Raw genomic sequence first — 25,186 nt, forward strand, 5'->3', positions numbered from 1 at the left:
ATCTGTATAAAAGTCTATACTAGTCTAAAAGCCTTTACTAGGATTTAAACTTTATTCAAAATGAACCAGCAATATTTGTTAGAATTCGTATACCAAGATGATTATTGGTTCAACAATTAAAAAGGTTCTACTGTAGCAGGAATGAAACTAGAGTTGAGTACTGAAAAGGTTTTGAAATTACAAATATCTGTTGCACAATGCTTGTCATCATCCGTGTGTGAAGGATTACTATGAAAAATAATGAAGTAGTTAATATTATTATGTTATCAGTAATTTTTGAAATTTTTCATTAAGAAAGTGAACAGGATTAATGTTTTCTCAATCTCGGTTACACATAGGATTGATTGATTTATAATTTCTTTCTCCATCTCAGCTACGCATAGCATTGATTGATTTATAATTTCTAAGTGTTTTTGTATTTGCATGAAGTTGAAGTATCAGAATAATTCTAGGATATTCAGTACTATTTTTTACTGTTAATAAAGAGCAATTACATTTTTTTGTAGTCATTCCAGGAATCAAGTCTCAGTAAATTGTAATTGTCAGGGTGATGTTTTTGAATTTTAGGTGATAAATTCTGACTGATCCTTTTATTTTAACTACTAAGTCAATTATTATCCGCAATTTACTGATATTTTTGTGTATGTTGGTAGTACTGTCGTATTGCGTAGATGACGCATGCGTGGTTTAATTGTTATGTCTGTGCAGGTTTGATGCTGCTAGGTTAGTTCCATTATCGCTGCCTTGCCGTTAACCATGGCTGTTCCGCATTCTGTTTGCACCAAAGAAGAGCAATGTTCAGTGATCTGTTTTTTTGTGGTCGGAAGATTTATCAGGGGCCGAAATTCATCGAAGTCGTTCGGTACAGTACGGGAACAATGTGTTGCTGCATCGGAGTGTCTACGATTGAAAAATTCAAAAATGGTCACAGAAGTGTTACGCACGATGAAGGAGCCGGACGACCGTTTTCTGCCACAAGTGAGGAAAACATTGAGCGTGCACGTGACATGGTTTTCTTAAACAGACGAGTAACTATCGATGAAGTGGCACATTGTGGCAAAACAACTCACACAGTCGCATAAACAAACGTGCTTGGACATCTTCCAAAAACATTTGGATCGCTATGTTAACGAATGGTACATCTTTTTAGACAGAATCATCATTGGTGATGAAAGACGGATCCATCATTAGGAGCTGCAGAGTAAACGGCAGAGTATGGAATGGAAACATCCAAATTCGCCCTGCAAAAAAAGATGTTCAAGACCCAACTGTTTGCAGGAAAACTGATGCTTACGGTTTTTTGGGACTCACAAAGCCCAGTACTGGCACGTTATGAGGAAAGGGGCACGACAATAAACAGTGCGTGTTACAGTGAGACACTTACTGCCAAGCTGAAGCCTGCAATTTGAAGCAAACGCCGAGGACTGCTGTCGAAAGGTGTTTGTGTTGTTGTACAACAATGCCCGTCCACATACTGCCGCCCACACTGCTGAAACGCTTCAGAAACTCAACTTCGAACTACTGACTCATCCTCTGTATAGTCGTGATGTTTCCCCTTCTGACTACCACTTGTTTGATCCACTCAAAGAGGCATTATTAAGGGGCCATCGATTTACCTCAGATGAAACAGTGAAAGAAGCAGTGCATTCCTGGCTCGCAGCTCAACCGAAAACCTTCTTTTATGAGGGCATCAGGAAGCTTGTGCAACGATAGACTAAGTGCGTTGAAATGCAAGGGGACTATGTTGAAAAATTATGTACATGTAAGTTTCCTATTTGTATTGCAATAAAATTTATAATTACATTGCGGATAACAATTGACTTGCCCTCATATATAGGCATAATTTAACTAGCTAGAGTAAATGAACTAGATCTTCAGATGAGACATTTTTTTATTTCATAGACTTTTCCCTTTTTCTTAGACTTTGTTGTTTAGTTTCAGTTATTTTAGTGGTAGCAATACTTGTAAAAAAATTGTATAGCTTCAAAACAAAATTGAAAATTTTTTTTTTATAATTTGAAGTTATATGCATTTTTATTATATTATGAGCTGTCTAAATAATTGCCTATTGTGTTGCAGGTAAGAAGTGTTGTGAATGATACAAGGCAGAATATTGATTTTACATCACTTAATCTTCAATCTGTACTACAGGAGTTCTCAACAATATCATGATGTATGAAAGGTAATCATGAAATACTCCGGAAAACGTTATATCTTGGTTAAAAAGACAGGTTTTATGAGTATTGTACTTCTAGTCCAATGAAATAAACAGTACACTATTGGAAGTATTGATAAATAAATATATTAAAATGTAACTTTGTTATATAAGTTGTTTAAAAAGATTGTGTTACTTTTAATAAAACTGTACTATTTTTTACTGTTAATAAAGAGCAATTACATTTTTTTGTAGCCATTCCATGAATCAAGTCTCAGGAATATTAAAAATAGTTTTATGTCTTTTCCTAATTCTATTGAACAGTTGTAATAATTACAGTTTGTAAATTAACTAGCAGTAATCAGACTGATACTGTTAAATATTGTAGTGTTTTATGCCATAAAGACTTTTATTTTACTTAATTGTTGGGTGTATGAAGGGAATAATTACGTATGAGATGGTGATTATTTTATTATGTTGTTAAAATCTGTAATATATGTATAGTTTATAAAAAATGGTATTTAATATATTTTTTTTGCATCCTTTACATTCTTATAAATTAACATATAAAAAATAACTATAAAAGAAAGTATGAACACCTTAACTCATGAGCTAAGCTGTAAGGGTATTATTAATTTTATATACCAAAATAGTATATTTCAGTCTATACTTATAACTTTCATGAATAAATCAGTTATCAGAGAACATTCTTAGTGAACGATCTTAAATCCTGGAGTCGTACACGGACACAATCGACAGTATTTTACAATATTTCAGTATTTAAAAACAAGTATTGATTTTAAAAAATTACTTTCTATTAAAATTAATATATTTTAATATGTGAGTTGCGGCTTGTGAAAAATTTTACTTTGATTTCAGTTACCCCAGTGAAATGAGGTTGTACTGAAATTTTTAGGATGTTAATTAAGGGGGAGAATTAGTAATTTCTTATGGTTTTTGATCTGAAAAATTGAATGAAGTAGGTCCCAAAACTGTATCGGCAATAATTTCTGAGAAATCTGGCGTGAAAACCAATAAATAAAAGTAAAAAACCCTATTTTTTTTGTTTGAACATTTGTCAGAAAAGTACTTAATATAAACAAAAATAGATTCTTTTTTGGTGAGGTGAAAAGTTTGTAAAAATGAAATTTACTGTTAAAAATTAAAAAAAAAAATAGAAATTACAGCAATTTTAAAATAAAAATAAATGGATAATAATTACTAAGATAATAATATTTTTATTAATGACAGAAGTTCAATAAATTATCTGAAAACATACTTTTTCAAAGATAGCAATAAAATAACAGCTGAGCAACAATGTGCAGTTCTGCATTGTGGTTTAAATCATTCTATAAGGTACAATAATGTATCAGGTACTGTGAACTGTGATGTCATTTGTGAAGGTTTTCTGTGTTAGTCTAAAAGTGATTGGTTTGCCATTGTAGTAATGTCATACTTATGTACGACAGAGGAATACACTGATATGGTATTCATTTTGGGTGTGTTAAATGGTAATGCTACAGCTTCTGCAGTAGAATATGAAATAAGTTTTCCGAATTGCAGGATTCCAGAAACCAAAACAATAGCATGACTTTTTACAACCTTCAGGAAACAAGTTCGCTACCTAGTAGTATTTGGACCAGCTACGAAAGATATATCCAACATGCCGCCGTTATTGATGAAATTATTATTGATACAGTTCAGGCCTCAGGACTTCTTCCTAAGCGATTGGAATTTCGCATTCATTGGTTTGGAGAAAACTTAAACAGAATAAGATTTACCTTATCATGAACAGCCAGTTCAACATCTACGCCCAGGAAATGGTCCATTTTGTTTGAAATTCTGCAACTGGTTGAATAAAAATCAACAACTCTACAACAAAACAAAAAACATACCTGAAAATCATACGCTAAAAGTATGTTTTTTTTAACGAGGTAAATTTCATTTGAGATGGCATCAACACCGTAAGCAATGAGCATACATGGGCAGAAGTAAATATGAAATGGTTCTATATAGAGACAAAAAAAATTATTGTTTTAACCCACTGATTTCAACATTGATTTAGCATCAATGTATGCGGCCTTCTACACAATCAGCTATTTTTTGGACCTTTCATACTACCTAGTCGCTTAAATGCTGAGGTCTGCTTGCACTTTCTTCAAGAATTGCTGCAGCTGCTTGAAGATGCCCCTCTACAGTTGAGATGCAAAGTATACTTCCAGCATTATGGCGCGCCTCTGCGCTTCTCTTATGCAGTTTCCACTCACTTAAATCATCATTTCCCAGAGAAATGGATCAGTCAGGGAGATGTACATTCCTGTCCACCAAGATGGCCTGATCTAACACCTATAGATTTTTGCATCTGGGGATGAATGAAATTTAAGGCTAGCCTTAAAGAAATAAAAAGAGCAACAAAAGTAATACAGAAGCGTTTTGAAATGGCATGCTCATTTTTGTACATTTATTATAAACTGGTACGTATAATGCACTTTGGTTTAGTTTACCATTTCAAAATAAAATTAAAATCTTGCTAATGCTTCTTTGTTTTATAACTTATCTTACATGTTCAGAAGTAAATTAATTAATGTCCTAAAAATTTCAGTATAACCTCATTTCACCAAGGTAGCTAAAATCCGAGTTAATCTTTCACTAGCTGTAACTTGCAAATGAAGCATTTTAGGATATATGTTTATATGAATTTTTCCATTATTTTCACAAGTAGAAGATTCATACTATTCTAAAACTATGCACATTTGACCATGTGCATAAATTTATATTAATAGAATTTAAAATATAGTTTATTGTAAATATCTGATAATCAGAAATACTTATGTTCTAATAATAATTATTAGAGAATATTGGTACCTAGTAAAAGTGATCTTGTATGCCCTAAATGAAAAAAATTAAAATTGCTGAAACAGTACAACTTATATAAAAATAGAAAATTAAGTTGTTATAAAATTTGTTGAATTTTATTTAAGGATAGTGAGATTACTTAATTTAAAAAAAAATTTCTACAGTTAAGCTATGAAAAATACAACTAAATGTACAGTAAATTAGATAAAAAAGTTAATTTCCAAGGAATGCAAAGTTTAAGTTGCTTAGGAAAAATTGTAGTCAAGTAAGCATTAATACAGTACTTAAAAGAAAAAATTGGATACTTACAGAGGTAATATGTGAACCTTACATAATAATGTTTTTTTATACATTAATATTTTAGTTTTTTTTTAATGAAAATGTGAAACCAGTCATAGCTATATACGAGGTCTGTAATTAAAGTAATGAGATTAGTTTTTTTTTGGCAGCCAAAGTGGCAACACTGTAAAGTTACTAGTAAACATATGAGTAGCTGATTTATATTAGGTATCAATATTTTTAATCTATTGTTGCCACGTGAGACGTAAACAAACTTTTTGTAAAACTAGGTTTTGTTGTGCGTTATAAAAATGAGTGATACTAATTATGAGCAACATTGTGCAATCAAGTCTTGTGTTAAACTCGGTGGGAATGTTACTGAAACTTTTCAGATTGCATTTTCAGATTGTTAGGAATTAGTTGCGGACAATCCATACTCTGGAAGACTATTAATGTCAAAACGTGACAACAATATTGAGAAACTTGATATGGTACAACCAGATTAACTGTCAGAATGGTTGCAGAACAATTGAATTTGAATCATATCACAGTCCATCAAATTTTGACAAATAAATTAGACAAGAAAAAGTTTGTGAAAAATTAGTCCCAAAAAACCTCAAAGTTGAACAGGAAAACAGCAGGGTGGAAGTGCGCCACGATCTTTTAGGACTAATTGAAACTGATCCTGATTTACTAAAAAAATGTTGTTTCTGATGCTGAATCTTGGATATTTGAGTATGACCCAGAAACAAAACGCCAGAGCAAGGAGTGGGACTTTCAAACTCACCACATCCCAATAAAGCAAAAATGAGCAAATCAAAAATCAAAGCCATGCTAATTTGTTTCTTCAATAGTAATGGCATTGGAGTTTTTGCCTACTGGACAGACTGTAAATCAATTGTTTATTGAGAAATTCTTGAAAGACTGCGGGAAAAGAGTTGCCCGCATGAGTCCAGCCATCAAAGACAACTGGATGCTGCATCATAACACTGCATCTTGCCACAATGCACTCTCAATTATGGGTTTTTGGCAAGAAAAACATTCCTGTAGTTTCTCAACCACCTTATTCATCTGGCTTGAGTCCCTGCGACTTTTTCCAGTTCCCGACTTTAAAAAAAATAGCTCAAAGGACACCATTTTGGAACAGTAGAAAACATAAAAAGAATGTAACCAACCAGCTGAAGCATAAGGTCCACGTATAATTGGATTGTAAATAAACATTTTTTCTGAACCAGTCTCAGTTTATTTACTGACCTTGTATATATCAATATTATAATATAGCACTATCAAGAGAGAAAAAAATAGTTCTTATTTATGGATATTTTACTTTTATTATTTTTAATTTCTATTATTAATCTCAAGTAAACATTTTAAATGAAACCAACTAAATTAAATTATAATTTTGAGAAAGATGGCTCGTAATTTGATTTAATAGTTAACAGAAAAATGTTGGAAGTAATAAATTGAAAATTTTTTTGTAGTACAATCTATCACAGCATTGAGAAAATTCAGAAAATCTGTTGAAACCTGTCTTCCCAAATAATGAACCTTGGATAAAGGGAGAAGTTAGGTGATAGTTTTTAAAACACTAAGAAAAGCAGAGGGTAAAAGAGTGAGGGTAGTCCCTCATATGCAAATAAAATCAGAATGATCACAGTTATAGAAGTGGGTATAGTTTTATAATCTTCTCTAACATAACTATAAACTGCAAAAAAAATTTATGAAGTAAATATCAACACTTGGAGTAATTATAAGTCTGTTTTTTATGCAAATAATATCACAATTTGAATAGATGTGAACTAAGAAAAAAATTATTACTAGATGATTACAATACCCTATGAACAGTGCATGCCAAAATCAAAATTGAAAATAAATATCCATAGAGAAATTCTTAAAAGGAAAACTTTATTCTGGTGATAAACCTAAAATGTACAAGAGGAAAAATTGGCAAAGCAGTACCCTGGATTGCAAATGTCTTTAGATTAAGATGTTAACCAAACAAAATTAAAAAAAGACCAGAAAATTTATATATAGTACATAAGATCCGCACCGGTGGTTGACAGTATCATAACTCTATTCATTGACCATCAATAAAAGTTGAAGTAAAATGTGTTAAGAATATACATAAATAAGACAACAAGGGCTTAAATAATAATAACATATATGCTCCAGGATTTTAAGCAGTCAAACAGAATAATAAGACTGTTTTCATTTTTCATACACACCCACTAAATGATGCTGTTAAATTTTAGGTAAAAGAATTGTGCAGAAAATGTAAAAACATCTCTGTAAAGAAAAATTCCTGTTAAAAAAGGGGTCGATTTCATTCAGTTTCACATTGTTGTTCTGGACTTGATGTAAAGTTCATAATAACAACCAGCTGAATGTTGTAGTGGCTTCTTTTTAAAGAAGAAATCATGTTTGAAATTGAAACATGGCATTAAAGAGAATTACATAAATACAAAATAACTCTACCCTTTCAAATTTCTATGTATGACTGTAAATGTATTGATTTAAAAATTTTAGTGATTCACTAGCTGCAGGGCATGCTGTAGGCAAACCCCTGCAGCTAATTCCTCCAGGCGGGTGGCATCTTGGAATGGGATTATTAGGTGTCCAAAATTGATTATCTCTTGTATAAATATATATATTTTTTTGAATAATGAAAATTGGTAGAATGAAAGTTAAATTAGAAATTCAACTCTAGAAATTGATACTAACTAATCGGGATTTTCTGCTAGTGATCGGTAATAGGTTTTTGGTTATAATTTTTATTTTATGAAGAAAAACAATCACATGAATAAATAAAAAATGTTTAAAACTACTCTTAAATTAAATACACTAAAAGGTAAAAAATAATTTTATAACTGTATCCCAGAATGAATTTGACAACAAGCTTTGATTGTGATATGAAAGATTATGTGAAAGTCATAGCTTCAAATTAAAAGTTTGATGATTTTTGCCTTTTTTTCTTGTGTGTGTTTGCACCCCACTCTTTAGGCAATTCATAATGCATAAGAAAAAAATTGGCAAAAACATCAAATTTTTAATTTGAAGCTATGACTTTCATATAATCTTAAATATCATCATCAAAGCTTGTCAAATCCATTCTGAGATATAGTCCTAAAATCCCTTTTTACATTTTAGTGTCTTTAATTTAAGAGTGATGTTTTAAAAATATTTTTTACATATTTTTTATTTTCTACTTTTTAGTGAATTTAATATAAGAATGGTTTTTATAAAGTTTTTTATAAATTTTTTATTTTCTACTTTTTAGGCTTCATAAGTTCATACTTTACAGCTGTGCTAGTGCACATTTTTGAGTGTACATAGCAAAAGATCGGATCGGTACGTTTTACGGTGGGTGAGTGCAGTCAAAACATAGGGCTAAACAATTAATTTCCAGATAACCATGATCCGGTCGAACAATCCCAAATGTTCCTGATGCATTAAACAGTTAGCGCTTAACTTGTGATCGTGATCTTGACTCGCTGATTGTTTCAATCGTGAAAAGCGGTTGCCAAGGTAATACGGTGGCACCCCATCGTACCCCCTCCCAAATTACCGAACAGCACCCCAAGAGAACTTGAAAATATTATCATCCAACAGGTACCACTGGGAGCAGATTGGTTATCATTTAGGGTTCAAAAAGATTTTTTTGAGTGCTAGGACCGATCGTTTTTGAGATATTTGTGATTTTTGTCCAAAAATTCAGATCCGGTTAAAAAGTACTAAATTTTCCCAAAACTTTGATATACATTTCGCATATATATTGATATATATACGTTATATCGATGTATAATATTATAACAAGTATGCACCTGACCATCACAAGACATGTACCAACGAATCGGGATTTTCTGCTAGTGATCAGTACATTCCAGTCCTAAGGTAAGGGGACACACACTTACAAATGCCGTTTAGTAGGGTAGGATAATTCTTTTTAAGTTAGAGGTTGCAGCACCTTAGAAAAAAAAATAAGCTGCCAATGAGAAACCTTTTAAGAAATTATATAAAGTCAGGATATGTTAAACATTCACATTTTCATTAAACTATCACTATAAGTAAACCTATCTGAATATTTCAAATATCTTAATGTACTTGAAGTATGAATTCAGATTTAAAAAAAAAACTTGGTAAAAAATTATAACAATAACTATTTCTTATAATCCTGTAGCATCTCACAACCATGTTCCTTTTTCTTTGTTTCAGAAAGAATAGCAATGCCACTTTGATATCTTGTCAACTCTGATAAGACTTGAATCGGTTTATTTCAATAACCTTGAGTTTTCCATATCCCAAAATATATGATATTTTTTTCATTTTCCTTGTCGAATCCGATTAAACTGTTGTCCATAGCCAAGGCACTCTATTGGGAATTTTGCGATACAAAACTTTTCTGTGGGTATCCTGGATATTTTATTTCCCCCAGTACCCTGCAACCACAGTTGGCAAGCATACCCCATCGCCAGGGGCAGCTCCTGATAGCAAATCTAACAACAACCCCTTGGTTGTTGTCCAGCACATATGGGAGCAATCATTGGCTTTTGAGCGCCAGTTTTAGCCGATCTGCACTGTGCCCCTTTCTTGCCAAGCCACTCGCTAGTGAAGCAAACTCAAAGTCGTATCGGCGAGCTGACCATTTAAGTTATAAAATGACACCGCATTTACATCTCTGAGACTAATAGTTAGGGAGTTATTAAGGCAGAATGATATAGACCTATTCGTCACACTACAAATTCTGTTCTGGTACCCATATGTTTTGGTGTGATTTTAAAGACATTTCACATCAAAATTTCCCAAATGGAGAAGTTCATGTATTCCCATTATAATCTTATATATGTATGTATATATAAGAATATACGTATACGTATGTATAAATGAATGTTTGTTTGCTTGTCCCGTCTGCATTCCTATACCATTCATTCGATTGCAATGAAACTTAGGTGAATTGTTGTGCACATGCCTGTAAAGATTTCTGAAAAGTTTGGACCCGTTAGGTGGCACTGGAGTTGAGATATTTTGAAAAATCGTATTTATGGTTCAATTTGGCACATATTCAGAATATATATTAGTTATGTGAATACCTCTGCAAAAACTGGACCTGCTAGATGGCAGTGGGGTTGAGATATTTGGAAAAATTGCATTTATAGTCCAATCTGGCTCATACTTGGAATATACATTAGTTATGTGAAAAGAAATATTTTTGCAAAAAAGGGAAAGAGGGAGAAAGGGGAAAAGGGAAGATGTGAAAAAGAGAAGATAGGAAGAAGGGAAAAAAGAAAGGTTAAAGCTTGTGAAGTTCCGTAATATTCAATTTTTTAATGTTTTATCAAACTTTCATTTATGTTTAATTAGTCTCTCTCTCTCTCTCTCTCTCTCTCTCTCTATATATATATATATATATATATATACACCATTGCTATATACTCAAATATAGTAATGGTGAAACATTGCCGGGCCAGCTAGTTAGGGTATAAAAATGCTTTAATTTCATAAGTTTCATTACGGTTTTTTATTTTCACAATTTTTGTTGTATATCATCGCTGCATGTTTTATATATAAGTGTGTTGTGTATACCACTAAAAATATTATTATCAATGACTAAGTTAAAAACAGGAATAGTCTTCGAGGTGTTTGTTATCTACAATATATTATATTTAAAATTATTGTTTTCTATAGTAAATAAATTATTTTAATCTCATCATAAGTATTATTGGGCTTAGTATTAAGTGCCACTTTTATACTGTTCAGCGTAAATGATATGATTATAACTGACTGATAATTAATCAGTCATTGTCATTTTCAATTAAACATCCTTATCAGGAATCACAAAAACAATATTTCATATTGTGGCCCCAAATATTTTCACTTTTGAATCTGTTAAAATATAATTCTAAAAATAGAGTAATTTGGAATATGTTAATCAAACATATTCAAATTACATATATATTTAATCTTCTTTTTTTTTTGTATATTTTACATAAATTTATATATATATTTTAACAAGACCAGTATAACAGACCTGAGTAACAGATTCCTCCAATTAAGGAAATAGTATAAAAAAATAATGGAAGAAATCCAGAAGGGAACTAAAAGGAATCCTTTTTCTATTGCTAACAGGTCCGTTTAACAATCGTTCTTTGTAATACTGCCTGCTGACCCACCTCAACAGATGTTGTTCAATGAGAAAAATTACTGGACCAGAGTAGGAATTTATGTAAAAATGTAAGGACTCTTGACAATCATTCTCATGCTTCAACTTGGGTTTGGTTCTGCAGGTCAAGAGGATAGTATAAATACTCCAGGAAAGACATTTACAATCAGTTTTTAAAACCAAGTATTAACATGTGTTCAACGCGACTGTAAGATGGCGTTATCTGTTAACATGTAGTACTGCAGGGTGCAGGGTGTTTTCGACATGACATCACAAGCATTCCAGTGTGAACAGTACATGAATACAGGAAGTAGTTCGGTGAGTTACTGACAAGACAATTAAAGAAAGAGATGAAGTACTAAACTCATTCATAAACTATAGGGTAGTTTTATTTGTGAACAGGAAAGGTATTTGCAGTAAAGGAACTTTAATCTAAACTTATCTTCATAGTAATATAATCAGTTGTTAAACATGTAAATATTAGCTATTGGGCATGATAATGTTTTTTGGCAATGGTACTGAATTCTGGTTTTTAATACTTAACTACCTGTGAAAAAATCCTGATCTTACTTTAAATTCTGTTTTGTATGTAATCATTGTTTATTATTACTACTGACATTTATTATTATTGTTGTGGTTGTGATTACTATTATTATTATTTGTTTATTATTACCATTTATTATTATTATTAATGTTATTACCGTTGTCATTATTATTATTATTTATTGATTTGTTTTATTTTACTTATGTTATTAAACTAATAAATTTTAATTATATAAACATTTTTAAATTGCTAATCTCTCAATATCCTGATCAAGTCGTGAACACATGATAATATATCTAATTGTAATTTGGCAACAGCCTATAACTGTGAACATTGATAAATAAATAAATAAAATAAAAACACCATTTTACTCATTTTTATTTATATATTACTCTGACACATGTGTACATACCTTATTGTTGATAAAAAAAGAAGCATTTGGAAAAAAGTAGTTAAAACAAGAGACAGTATATAGGCTACATATTAAGGCATCCTGGAATAGTCGCTTTAATACTGGAGAAACATGTAGATGCGAAAAATTGTGCAGGTAGACAAAGTTTGAAATATGTAAAACAAATTGTTAGGGCTGTAGGATGTAGGGTGTACACCACAATGAATCGACTGGTACTAGTTAGGGAAATTTGGAGAGCTGCATCAAACCAATCAAATGAGTGAAGACAAAAAAAATGTAAATAATATTTTAATTACAATAAAATATTTATAACACGAAACCAAGATTTAAATTATTAAAAGAATCAGCGCCAACTTTCAACATATATCATTTTTTGGTCCTCCAACCATGGATATACATCATAATCAACATTTTCAAGAATTCTACATTTTTTAATCTACCAGAACTGCAGGCAATTTCAAAAAACATCATTCAAGAATCACCAACTTTGGTCTTTCGTCATCGCAGATATAATCTACAACCTTTCAAGAATCTTGTTATACAGAGTTATAATAAAAGAATAGTGCCGTTTCAGTAATTCATATGTAGATTGCAGGGAAATTTTTAGGTGTTTTATTGGTATCTCTAAAAGCCTCCAACTCAAAAGTTTCTTTATCAGCAGTTGTAACCACAATGTTAGTTCTTGTATTGTTGCGGTGAGTTTAGTGAGTTACTATATTCTTGGATAAAGACAAAGGAAAGTGTGTTTTATTGATACCTGAATTAAAAAATATCCGTAATTTTAGTTCAACATGCGTTTCGACGTGAATTCGGAAGAGATCCATCATACAAAAATAACATAACACGTTAGTTCAAACAATTCTAACAAACTGGATCAGTTAAGAAACAGAAATCAACCGCCAGACTAAGTGTGCCAGACGAAATGGTTGAACTAATTAGACAATCGGCAATTAGAAGTCCTAGGAAGTCCATCTCCTGTCGAAGTGTCGAATTTGGTATTCCAAAATCAACAGTTCACAAAGTTTTACATAAAAAAATAAAATTACACTCTTATAAAATCCAGATACTGCAGGAATTGAAACCTGATGATGGTGTAAAACGTTACAATTTCGCTGTTGAAATGTTGGACAGAATAAGTGAAAATGAATCATTTTTAGATGATATAATTTTAACAGACGAAGCTACCTTCCATGTGAATGGATGTGTTAACAGACACATTTCACGAATATGGGGCTCTGAAAACCCACACGCAATTATTGAGAAACAACGTGATTCGCCTAAAGTTAATGTTTGGTGTGGTGTGATGAAAAATCGTGTAATAGGGGGCCTTTCTTCTTTGCTGAAAAATCCATTAATGGAGTTGTGTATCTTGACATGTTAACCAACATGCTTTCCTCAGCTGGATGAACTCAAAAACATTCATCAACTTCATTTCTAACAAGATGGTGCTCCCCCGCACTTCAGTGCATTTGTCATGGATGCTTTGAACGAAAAATTTGGAGATCGATGGATAGGTCGGCAAGGACCCGTACTTTCGCCTCCAAGGAGTCCAGACCTGACACCTTGGGACTTTTTCTTGTGGGGGTACATCAAAAGCATTGTTTATACACAAAAAAATTGTGACCTAAACTACTTAAAAAACAGGATTAATGAAGCAATGACAACCATTAACGAAGAAATGTTAACCAATGTTTGGAGAGAAGTTTAGTATTGTTTGGACATTTGTCGAGCGACTAAGGGCGCACATATTGAAATTTACTAATTATGTAAAAAAATGTTTGAGACGACAAATTTGAAAAATAAAAAACATAAACTGTAAGTAATTCTGGTTTAATTTAAACCATGTTCAGTACTGCACCATTCTTTTATGATAACTCTGTATAACAAACTTCATACAACCAGAAATCGCAACAATTATATTGTTATTTATCGTAACATCATTTAATGTATTACATTTAATTGTTTTACATTTACATTATCAATAATTTACATTAATTTAATACTATTATGGAAATGGAGCAATTAATTAAACAAAGACGTTTAGGTCCTCAATATCTAGGATTGAAGCTTTGAAATATATAATTAATTGTAAGTCATAATGCTGAGCGCATTATAAGATCAGATTCTATAAAAAAAGGATCCTTAAATAATTTATCCAAATTTATTAATGGAATTTCATCATACGTGAATTCACTTGGAGCAATGCAACTTCCTATTAACACATATAAATTTATTGTCATCCAATTTCTAACATCAAAACTGGACTATAATACTTAATGATTATGGAAGGAAAGGTTGTCAAATCAAAGATTTCCCGCTTTTAAACATTTTATAGAATTTCTAAATTCTAGACTACAACTTTTAGAAAATATTAATCCATCCACATCAAACATGCAATTGAATACAGATAATGAAACCAAGGAACAATGTCATAAAAATGCAACCCAATCTTTAACCAAATGTTTTAATTTAAATCCTAAGAAACAAGACAAAGACATAATGTTAGTTATTATACAAAATTCAATTTTAATCAATGTTCATTTTGTAATTCAAATCAATTCATATTTCAATATAAGGAATTTTTTAATTTGTCCACTGATAATCGTAAAACGTTTTTGGCAAATAATAATTGTTGTTTTAATTGTTTATGAAGGACCATTTTATTAATCAATATTATACAAAAGGTCTGTGGAAGAAACGCAATACACTCATTCATGTGTACAAAATAAACCATTCTAAGGTAGATGGTAATAAACCTGAAATTATAACTTATTGTTCATTTAAGAATCAACCAATTGAAAATATTCGTATAATTCTGTCAACAGCTGTATGTAATACTGATGACATATATGGTAATCGTAATTCATGTACAATCTTATTAGATTCCGGTAACCAAGCAAATTTTTGCACGTATAAATTAGCTCGAAAAAATATATTAAGTTTAGGTCTTAAACTTAATAAAAATGATCTATCCATTTCAGTCATAAATAACACTCATTACCTCAATCTAAATACAATGTAACACATACATTACACTCTCGATATTAGAATTTTTCATTCAAGAATGTGTGCTGATATATCTGATTGCCTTCCATCAACTACATTTAACACTTTTAATCTTAATCTTCTCATAATATATTTTTAGCAAATCCAAAATTCAATATAGCAAATAATATTGACTTACTGATTGGAGCTCAATTCTACTTGAGTCATATCCTTCCTAGGAATTCATTCTTAGTTTCAGATTTCCTACTTTACAGGAAACTAAATTAAGATATCCAGTTAGTGGTTGCCTTCCTAATAACATTAAAGGCAATAATAATGTCGCATCATTTCTTGCACGGAACGATCATAAAAATCTATCAAACATAATTAAACAATTTTGGGAAGTCGGAGAAATTAATATTGATGCTTTAGGAAATGAAACCTCGACACATGAAAAACATTTTCAAAACAATACTACTTGAAACAATCAGGGAAAATTTTTTGTGTCATTATCATTCAAAGATAATAACATTCAACTAAGTGATTTCTTTGACAACAGTAAAAATAGATTTTTTTCTTTGGAAAGAAAGCTAAGCAAGAATTCCAACCTTAAAAAGGACTATTCCACTTTTATACAGGAATATTTAGATTTAGGTGTATATCACTGCTCATCCCCGATGAGCACCATCCCGAATCTAAACCATCAAGTTTAACTATTACAATTCGAGTTGTGTTTGACGGTTCAACGAAAACCACTAACGGTTTATCCTTCAACGATGTTCTTTTAGTTAGACCTGCAGTTCAACAAGATCGAATTTCCATATTGCTTAGATTCAGAATCAATAATTACGTCTGACTTAGCTAAAATATATAGTTAGATATTAGTTAAATCTAATGATTCCAATTTACAACATACACTCTGGCGTGGTTCTCCAGGGGACAAAACATTATGCATTATGTATGGTAACGTATGGGACCGCTTGTGCACCATAAATATGGTGCACAAGCGGTCCCAATTCAAATTGCAGATGAAAATGAAAATGAGTTTCCACTTACTTGTAAGTCTATTCGAAATGATTTTTATTTTGACGATCCATAACCGGTTCAGACAACTTTCATGAAGTTATTCAGTTAAAAATTGATATTTCTAAATTATTTCAACAATGTGGTTTTCCTCTCCATAAATGGTTTTCCAATAATAACATCATTTCTTTCTAGTTCTGAACACAATACTTTCACTCCTTCAGATCAAAAACAGAACTTTCATACTTTAGTAGTTCTATGGAATAATTCCTCAGATAAGCTACTTTTCCAAACTACTCATGCCATTGATTTTAAAAAACACACTAAAAGTATTCTATCCATCATTGCAGCGGTATTTGATCCTTTAGAACTCATTGGTCCTATTGTTTTCTCACATAAACATTTTGTGCAATCATTGTGGCAACTTAAAATTAATTGGAACAAAACATTACCCAGTACACAATGTCTCAATTTATACAACTAGTTGCATTTAATTGAATTCATTAAAATAGATTGTTCCATCAAATCCAGTATTGATAGTAGAATTAATTCTATTCAAATACATGGATTCTCCAATGCCTCCATAAAAGGTTATGGCTGTTGTATTTACATAAAAACTAATAATACAATTTTCTCTAATTTACTTTGTTCCAAGTGAAAATTGGCACCCTTAAAACAAATTAACAAATGAGAAACTGAATTATTTTCACACATAAAGAACATACACTACAAATTAAACATCAGAGTTGAATACAAATGCAACAAACAAATAGATTTTCTTGATCTTCTAAACAAAAACCAACCCACAAAAACATACTCAAAATATACAAAAAAAACAACAGAGACAAAAACTAGCATTCAAACTAGCCAATCTCACTTAAACTCACTATAAACATGAAGAATGGACTACTCTCAACACAGCCAGTCAACTGGAAGTGTGTAAAAGTTAAGAACTATGAAATATATAGTACTTATATAAAGACAATAGCACACTCATTGAGACCTTACATAAAATAAATAAAAATAAAGATAAACAACAAAAACTATTACATAAGAAAACAAAACATTACAAACATAAATAAAGACTCATAAAAAGTAGCTCATGAAGTTTTAAAAACTGGACACATGTAACCATCAGAATAAGAAACAGAAAAAAACAGATTATAGAACACAATCGCTAAACACAAAGCCTGAAATATACGAACCAAACTGTCCAAACTACACGTGTTACACTCTGGTAAAATATGACAGTTCAAATATACAATGAAATATAAGAGCCTTTTGTCTATACAGAATCAGCATTTGGCAGTAACAACAAATAATGTACATAATATATAACTTAATTTTTATATTTAACCTAATTGCAGATAATGTACACATACCTAAAAAAAAGAAATCTTAGCATAGTTGAACTTTATAAAATGTATAACACATAAAAGCACACAAAAATATATTAAATAGACATAATATAACCAAATACACTTTTTGACCACCTTTTAGTTTTTTGTTTTGGTTATTATCTATAAAATTTTGTTACCTGTGCCAATATATTATTTTGTGAGCATATTTGTTGTTGGAGAGTATGTGTTTATTCTATGGGTTGCTGAAAATGTTTTTATAATATTGCTTGAACAGGAAATCTGGGACTATAAGAAGGTGATCTATCAGTGGTATATAATATTTGTTTTAAAATGTTAATAATTTTTTTCTATAATAGTGTTTAGTATATTTATAATTTGTGAGGTATGTTTCTGTAGTACTTTGTTCTTAGTTTGTTTGTAAGAATGGAGAGGGTTTTTGTTACTGGGATGTTAAGGTCAGTCAAATACTTTGGTATTTGATTTTTGATTCAACCGGATCATCGCTGCTGGGTACCCTCGGGGGACACCAGAAGCTGTGGCTTGACAGCTACACAGGTGTGCCCGTTGATACGTGTGATGGTGATGAAAACCTTTTTATGTGGTTCTGTCACCACGTCGTTGGTAGGGAGTGGGTTTTTAGTGGGTCCCACCATGCATGGGATGAATCCCACACACCCAGTATGCATGGGCTACTGGGTGTTTGGTTGAGGCAAATTTTGCCTCTTCCGACGTAAAAAAAAAAAAAAATGTTTGAGTTATGGAGTATGTTGAAGTTATTGTTCACGAGTTGTCATTTGTTAGTATTTATGTTTATGTATTTTCTGATGACCTTGTCCACGGCCTGGGAAGATTTATGGGCAGGTACATTTTAATAATTTATGAGAGAAGATCTGGAATTGCTGGGGTAGTGCATTTTCAGAAAGGTTTGATGGAAGGGGCTTTAGATGGACTTTTTAGGAAAATGTTTTCTGGTATAGGCATTTGGATTTGTAAATGGTGTTTTTAAATGTGGTTTAGAATTTGTTGTCTGGATCCTATGAAAGGTCTGTATTGTAGTAATATATCATGTCATATTTTTATTTGATGTCTCCAAAACACTTTTTTAAATAGTGAATATTTAAAAAAAAATTCCTTTAATTCTTCTAAGGCTTAAACATTTTCTGAAGAATTGAAATTAAATTCAAAAGATGTTCAGAGAATCATTCAAATGTAAGTTTTCTACAATAGTTCATAATTTTTCAATGTATAATTGCATTGTAAGGTTTTTTTAAATTGATTGACTTCTGCATTTTCTTGTTTCATAGTTATGTTAGGTTTTTCTCTTACTTTATTTAGTTAATAATCCTACTTTTAATAGTATTAATTATTTTTAAAAAACTCAATTTAGAAAGATAGAGATAAAGAGCGTAATTATTATAGTTATTTTTCCCCCAAAATTTTTCTTACATCATGAAATTTTTATAATTTATCTCCATTTTCTTCTTTCAACTATGAGTGGTTGATCAAAAAGTAAGTTACACCCTTGGCGTGTTCTTGAACTGAAAGGAATCTATTAATGTCTTGTAGTGGCAGCACTGGTTGTGTTGTCTTCATGCTCCCCCAGCAGCAATTCTATACAACATTCAGTATGTATGCAGTATTGTTGTTAATATGGCCTTTCCTCTAGAGGTTTTGCCAGAATAAAAGTGCGTTCATTAGTACAATTTTTGTGGGCAAAAAATTACAGTTGAGGTATAAACATCAACTTTTGCATCTTCTCTTTCTTTACTTAAATGTTATTCCAGGACTGGTCCACAGTTGTTTTTGAAACAAATCATTTCAAGGAATGAGAGCTGGATGCTTCATTACATTTCTGAGACTAAACTAGCATCACATGAATGGAGACACAAAAATTCGCCGCAGCCAAAAAACGTGAAAACATGCCCCTGTGTTTGAAAGTTTATGCTGACAGTCTTTTTCAATTCTGAGGATGAGTTGTTTATAGTGAATTTATGCCCCGAGGAACAATAATCTATGCCGAATCTTACTGTGAGACTTTAAAAAACTTGCATAAAGTTTTTAAAGATCGAGATCCGGAAGATTGAGCGATGGGGTCATTTTTCTTCAGCTCATGTGACAAAGGAGTTACTGCAAAAATTCAAGTGGTAGTCTCATCTACCTTACAGCCCTGATCTCTGTCCTGTTTAGTTCTCTCAAGTGAGAACTAGGAGGGGAGCATTTCACTAATGATGATGAACTGAATGAAGTGGTCCCTAAATGGTTGAAGGAAATTGAATGAAATTTTTATGAGAGTGGAATTGAAAAACTTGACACAAGGTATGAAAAGTGTTTAGAAAAACTTGGTGATTATGTAAAAAAATAGATAAATATTTGTAGTTTTTGTTCAATAAAAAAAAAATTGTCCTATAAATATGTGTTTGTTTCATAGAGGGGATGTAACTTACTTTCTGATCACCCATTGTATATATCTCTGAAACTAAATTATTAATAAAATGAAATGAATAGGTTATATACAGGCACAGTTTAAGACCAATGGAACTAAACTTTTATCTGAACATGGATATTCTTCAGTGAGTTTTTACATATTCTTTCAGCGAGAGTCTTTACAAGCTCCTAGTAGATCACGTGACAACACTGTACTGGGCAGATCTGTCTAAGTTAATTGAACAATCAATGTTCAGTTGTACCATCACCTGAATGCTAGACTGTGGATACCGGTGTTCTTTGGTTGGGTTATACTTAACCACATCTCTCAGGAATGGTCGACCTGATTTTGTTCCAGCTACATGTTTACTAGTACATTTACACTTACAGCTACATCAGGCCTGGTAAACTAGTAGCAATAATTGCATTGGTCTATATACACATACCCAGACCTAGCAGTAGCTGGAAAACTGGTTGAAGAAATATTTATATATATATATATATATATATATATATATATATATATACAAATTAATAAATTCAAATCTGTATGCAATAATTCAATTAATTGGAGATGTCCATAACTACATCTTCTGAGCTAAAAAAATCCTTTTTTTTCATGGAGTAATACTTTTTATTTAATAACTTAACTATTCTTAAAAATATAGAGAAACTCTTGAAAGATTCTAAAACTCTACTAGGTAAAATATATTTGCTTCCTTTAAAAATTACATTTGCTATGTTTAATGTATTTATAAGGTTGATATAATTGTCATAATTGTACTATGTATATTTTAAAAGGGAAAAATTATTATTTAAGCACTATTGAATTATGTTAAAGTTTCCAAAAAAGTAACATTTAAAAACCGACTTGCTTCCAAAATGCATACAATTGAGCTTCCAGAGTATCTTTTATGAGATAAAAATTCAGAAAATTTATTTTACAGGGCTATACAATATTTTTATCAGTGGAGTTGCAGATGGTAGTGATGTCTTAAAATGTTTATAAACCATAAATAAATTGTTATTAGTATTTGAACTAACACTACACAAATAAAATAAAATGTTTTAACTAAATAAAAAAACAGGATTTTCACATTTTTGTGGCTTTTCATATATTTTAATTTTAATTTAATTAACAAGAAATATAATTTTTACTTTTTCAATAGACTCATGTCCAAATAAATAATGCTAAAAATTCTGAAGCTATAATTGTTGCCTTTACAAAATCACAACAAAAATCAAAATTAAAATTTAATTTAATTTAATAATGATACTATTACGATTAAGATGCCCTGAACACTATAAAAATTCTGATTGTGATATTATTTTTGAATTTTAAATTTTATGATACAAATTATGTCATATTTTATTTTCAATTCATAACATTTTTTTTTTTTTTTATTTAGTTATATGTTATACATATATGTAATACTAAAAAAAGATAAAAAAAAGAAACAGCCAAAAAGAATACTCTTCTTTAGGTCTTTGAAAACCTAAATTTTTTTATTTCAATTAGGAAATGAATACTTATGGGGTTTAACAGAAAACAGACTGGAGAAAAAAATTAACTCATACATGATTTTTTATTATTATTATTATGAAGTGAGTTATGAAGTTATTGGCAAAGGTGTGAATAACATTAACAGTAACTGGACAAAGAACATGTTTTGCAGGAATCTAAAATTTCAGAATTCAGCAATTAAGAGGATTTCCATTGGAAATAGCTCGTTAGTCTTTAAATATAAATTATAAGACATGTGTTTGCCAAAAAATTGAAACTTATCAGTCTCGTTTATGACAAGAATATTATTTGAAATATTTGAGAATTGTTTTTCACAGATTATTATCATTCTGTGAATCCAGTGCCTATCCAAGAATAGTCAGGCGGGATATAATTATAGCTGAATATAAGTCATGAGACTCTATTCATACTGGAAACCAGTTAGGTTTGCTTTTCACTGAAATAAGACTAGTTCGCTTGATAAATAATGTTAAAGACTAAAGTCTGAAACAGATGTATTTGGACAAAGATCAGCGATTATAAATGGATTTTATGATGTTTATTATATGGGTCAGCTAAAATATATTTATAAATTAAAATATAATTAATAAATAGATATTATAGTGTTTAGTATCATAGATTTGATATAAAATTATCATTTCTAAAATTTCATTTTCTTTTGTGGTCATCAGACTAACATGCTTCTTTGATGGTGTTTGTTATTTTTTTCTATTTACTAATTTTTTAATCTTAACAAATTTACTTATCTCTCCCTCACCATCTATTATCTGTTTTATATATACCAAGGAAAAGAGGAAGAGGAAGACTGTTTGCATTTAATGTTTTAAATAAACTGTTAGTAATTATTTTTTTTTTTTAATTTTATAAAAATATTTCTGTTACCATATTTCCTAATTTCCTTCTGAAATATTACAATACTTCAAGTATTTGTAATCAGCTACGATATGAAATACAGTAGTGGTCCTATTAAGGAAGTAACTAAACGCATAACTTGATGGTTACTATGCACTCTGCTGATTCATTAAGAAACTTGAAGGAATGAACACCACCATACTTGTATTTTTCTAAGCTCTTATATCAGCAGTTGGAGACTAAGAAATAACAAATTATTGTACTAAATGTAAAATAATTATGTTTACTCAACCAATGTATTTATCTAAGCAGTATATAATTTTAATATTATTTCAATAAAAATATATTTTACAATCAAGAGCAGTGATTGCACAACAACTGGAAAATGAGTGCACAGTGATTTTAATATTGAACTGAAGTTGTTGTTTATGGCAAAGTTTAGTTGCCAGATTAGCTGTTTTATCTAAAATCTGTTTTGTAAAACCACGATAAGATTCTATTCATCCACTCTATTTCATATACTGATTGTACTGATAACTTACTTTTAAATTTTATGTAATAAAGAATTTAAGTAAATAATTATTAATTCATAATTCTGACAACTTCTGTAGTTACAAAAGTAAAATTCTTTCATAATGAAATATATGTTCTTTTTCCTTAAACTATACAATACTTTACTCACTGACCTCTGTATTGGAGTGACAGTATCTTTCCCTTTCATCAGAAGCTGGTTTGAATGTTGGTTAGGCTTGGCATTTTTCATATGCAACACAACTGATTTCTCATCAACATCAATAAATCTGAGTTACTTGTAGTTACTTAGAAAAATAAATAAACAATAAATATTCTGTTTAAAAAAATAATTTATCTATACAGTAATTTGATATGATATTGTCTATGATGGTTGGCAATGAAAATGATGTAAAACTATAAATGTTTAAAATGACTAATTAAACCAAATTTAATAAATATCGCAATTTTTAATAATGTATTTTAAAAATTGCTCTTGCTCTTGCAGCCATCTTCCCTGAAAAAATTGCCAACAATAACAACAGATGATATTGGGGTAAGAATAGTAGCCTCAGTCACTGATGATAGCCACAACAGTACCTGAAAATGTTTTGATACAAGTTCCTAAAAAGATTTTATTTAAAAATTTTGTTCAGTTAGTTATTTCAGAGTTTAAGTTTTAAGTAATTATACAGTAACGTCCTAACATAATTCTATATAACTATGCTAGTGATTTTATACAGAGTGAGCAACATAAAACCAAACCCATAATGAAACTGCTACCCAACACTATTTATTAAAGACTCTCATACAACTAGTGCGACTAGTGAATGTATATGTTACTATTGATTGTTGCTGCTGTTTATCAGGTGGTTACATGTCAGTGCAGTATATGTTTTGTTGCAGTGCAGTATTGTGAGTGCAGTTGTGTTTGTGTAAAATGCCTTATTCAATCCAGGAGAGGATAGCTATAGTTGAGGACTATATTCGTTCTGGATCGTTTGAAGAATCACTTCAAGTATTTGTAGAAAAATTTCTGAATGCCTGTGTCCCAGCGATGAGTAGCATACACGATTTAGTTACAAAGTGGCATACAATAGGTTCAGTTTCAAATGCAAAACAAAATAGGCAACCTTCCGTTAAGATGCCACAGGTCATTGCTAATATTGAAAGGAGAATTACTGCCAGTCCAAAAAAATCACTGCACAAGTTATCCCAACAATCTGGTGTTAATACACATCTTGTCATAAAATTCTTCATAAATTAAAATTGAAACCATACTGCATTACAACTGTGCAACAACTGAAGGAGACAAATAAAAACGGGACTTGGTTATTGCAGCTGGCTTCTCAAAAATATTGTTGGTGGACACAGATAGACCTCGATGTAGTATTTCATGTCAAGGTATGGTTTCATTTATCCGGCCATATTAATTCGCAGAACACTAAGTATTGGATGGCGAGGAATCCTCACGAGATATTCAAGCATCCACTTAATGATGAGAAAATTGATGTTTGGTGTGCTGTTTCTGGTAATCGTATAGTAGGTCCAATATTTTTTGACTGGATTGTCAATACACGAGTTTACCTAACAATTTTTGAAGAATTCTGTGTGGCAATTAACTGATAATGGAAAACAATGTAGCTAATTCCAACAAGATGGAGCAACATGTCATACATCAAATGTTTCACTGAATTGCGTTCATGCAGCTTTCACAAATGAACGAGCTGTCAGCAAAAGACGGTGGCCTCCATGTTCCCCAGAGTTGTCTACTTGCGATTTTTTCCTTTGGGGCTACTTAAAGGAGAGAGTTTATGCATCTAATCCCCACAATATTGATGAACTGAAGGTGAATATTCATGACAAATCAACGCAATTGACAACAACATTTTGCTTCAGACGACTTTCAATATGATCAGTCAGGCACAAAAGTCTATCGATGCCCAGGGTGATCATTTTGAATATTTTTTGTAACAATAAGATAAATAAATGCATCATCTAAATTACGTTTTATGTTTTTCTTATTTAATTTATTTGTATCATTCATAAAATTTCATTCTAACATAACCTACTGATTCTGCAGCGGCTACGTTACGGGTTTGG

At 30.9% G+C, this 25,186-nt stretch overlaps 1 protein-coding gene across 6 annotated transcripts in view; it reads left to right on the top strand.

The window, feature by feature from the left end:
• The window catches only part of LOC142325343 (armadillo-like helical domain-containing protein 3), an 81,738-nt gene extending 69,464 nt beyond the window's left edge, over window positions 1-12,274 (top strand). For 4 of the 6 annotated variants that reach the window (XM_075366975.1, XM_075366976.1, XM_075366978.1 and 1 more), the window contains one exon: window positions 2,080-2,403. In XM_075366975.1, coding sequence (XP_075223090.1) covers window positions 2,080-2,172 — 93 coding nt within the window. In that variant the 3' untranslated portion in view covers window positions 2,173-2,403. Of the gene's footprint in view, window positions 1-2,079; window positions 2,404-11,413; window positions 11,550-11,571 lie in introns of those variants that run through there. The other 2 variants (XM_075366980.1, XM_075366979.1) reach the window with 2 other exon arrangements.
• Window positions 12,275-25,186: the final 12,912 nt, after the last annotated feature.

This window comes from Lycorma delicatula, chromosome 5, assembly GCF_047948215.1.
Source record: "Lycorma delicatula isolate Av1 chromosome 5, ASM4794821v1, whole genome shotgun sequence".
NCBI classification, from domain to species: Eukaryota; Metazoa; Arthropoda; class Insecta; order Hemiptera; family Fulgoridae; genus Lycorma; species Lycorma delicatula.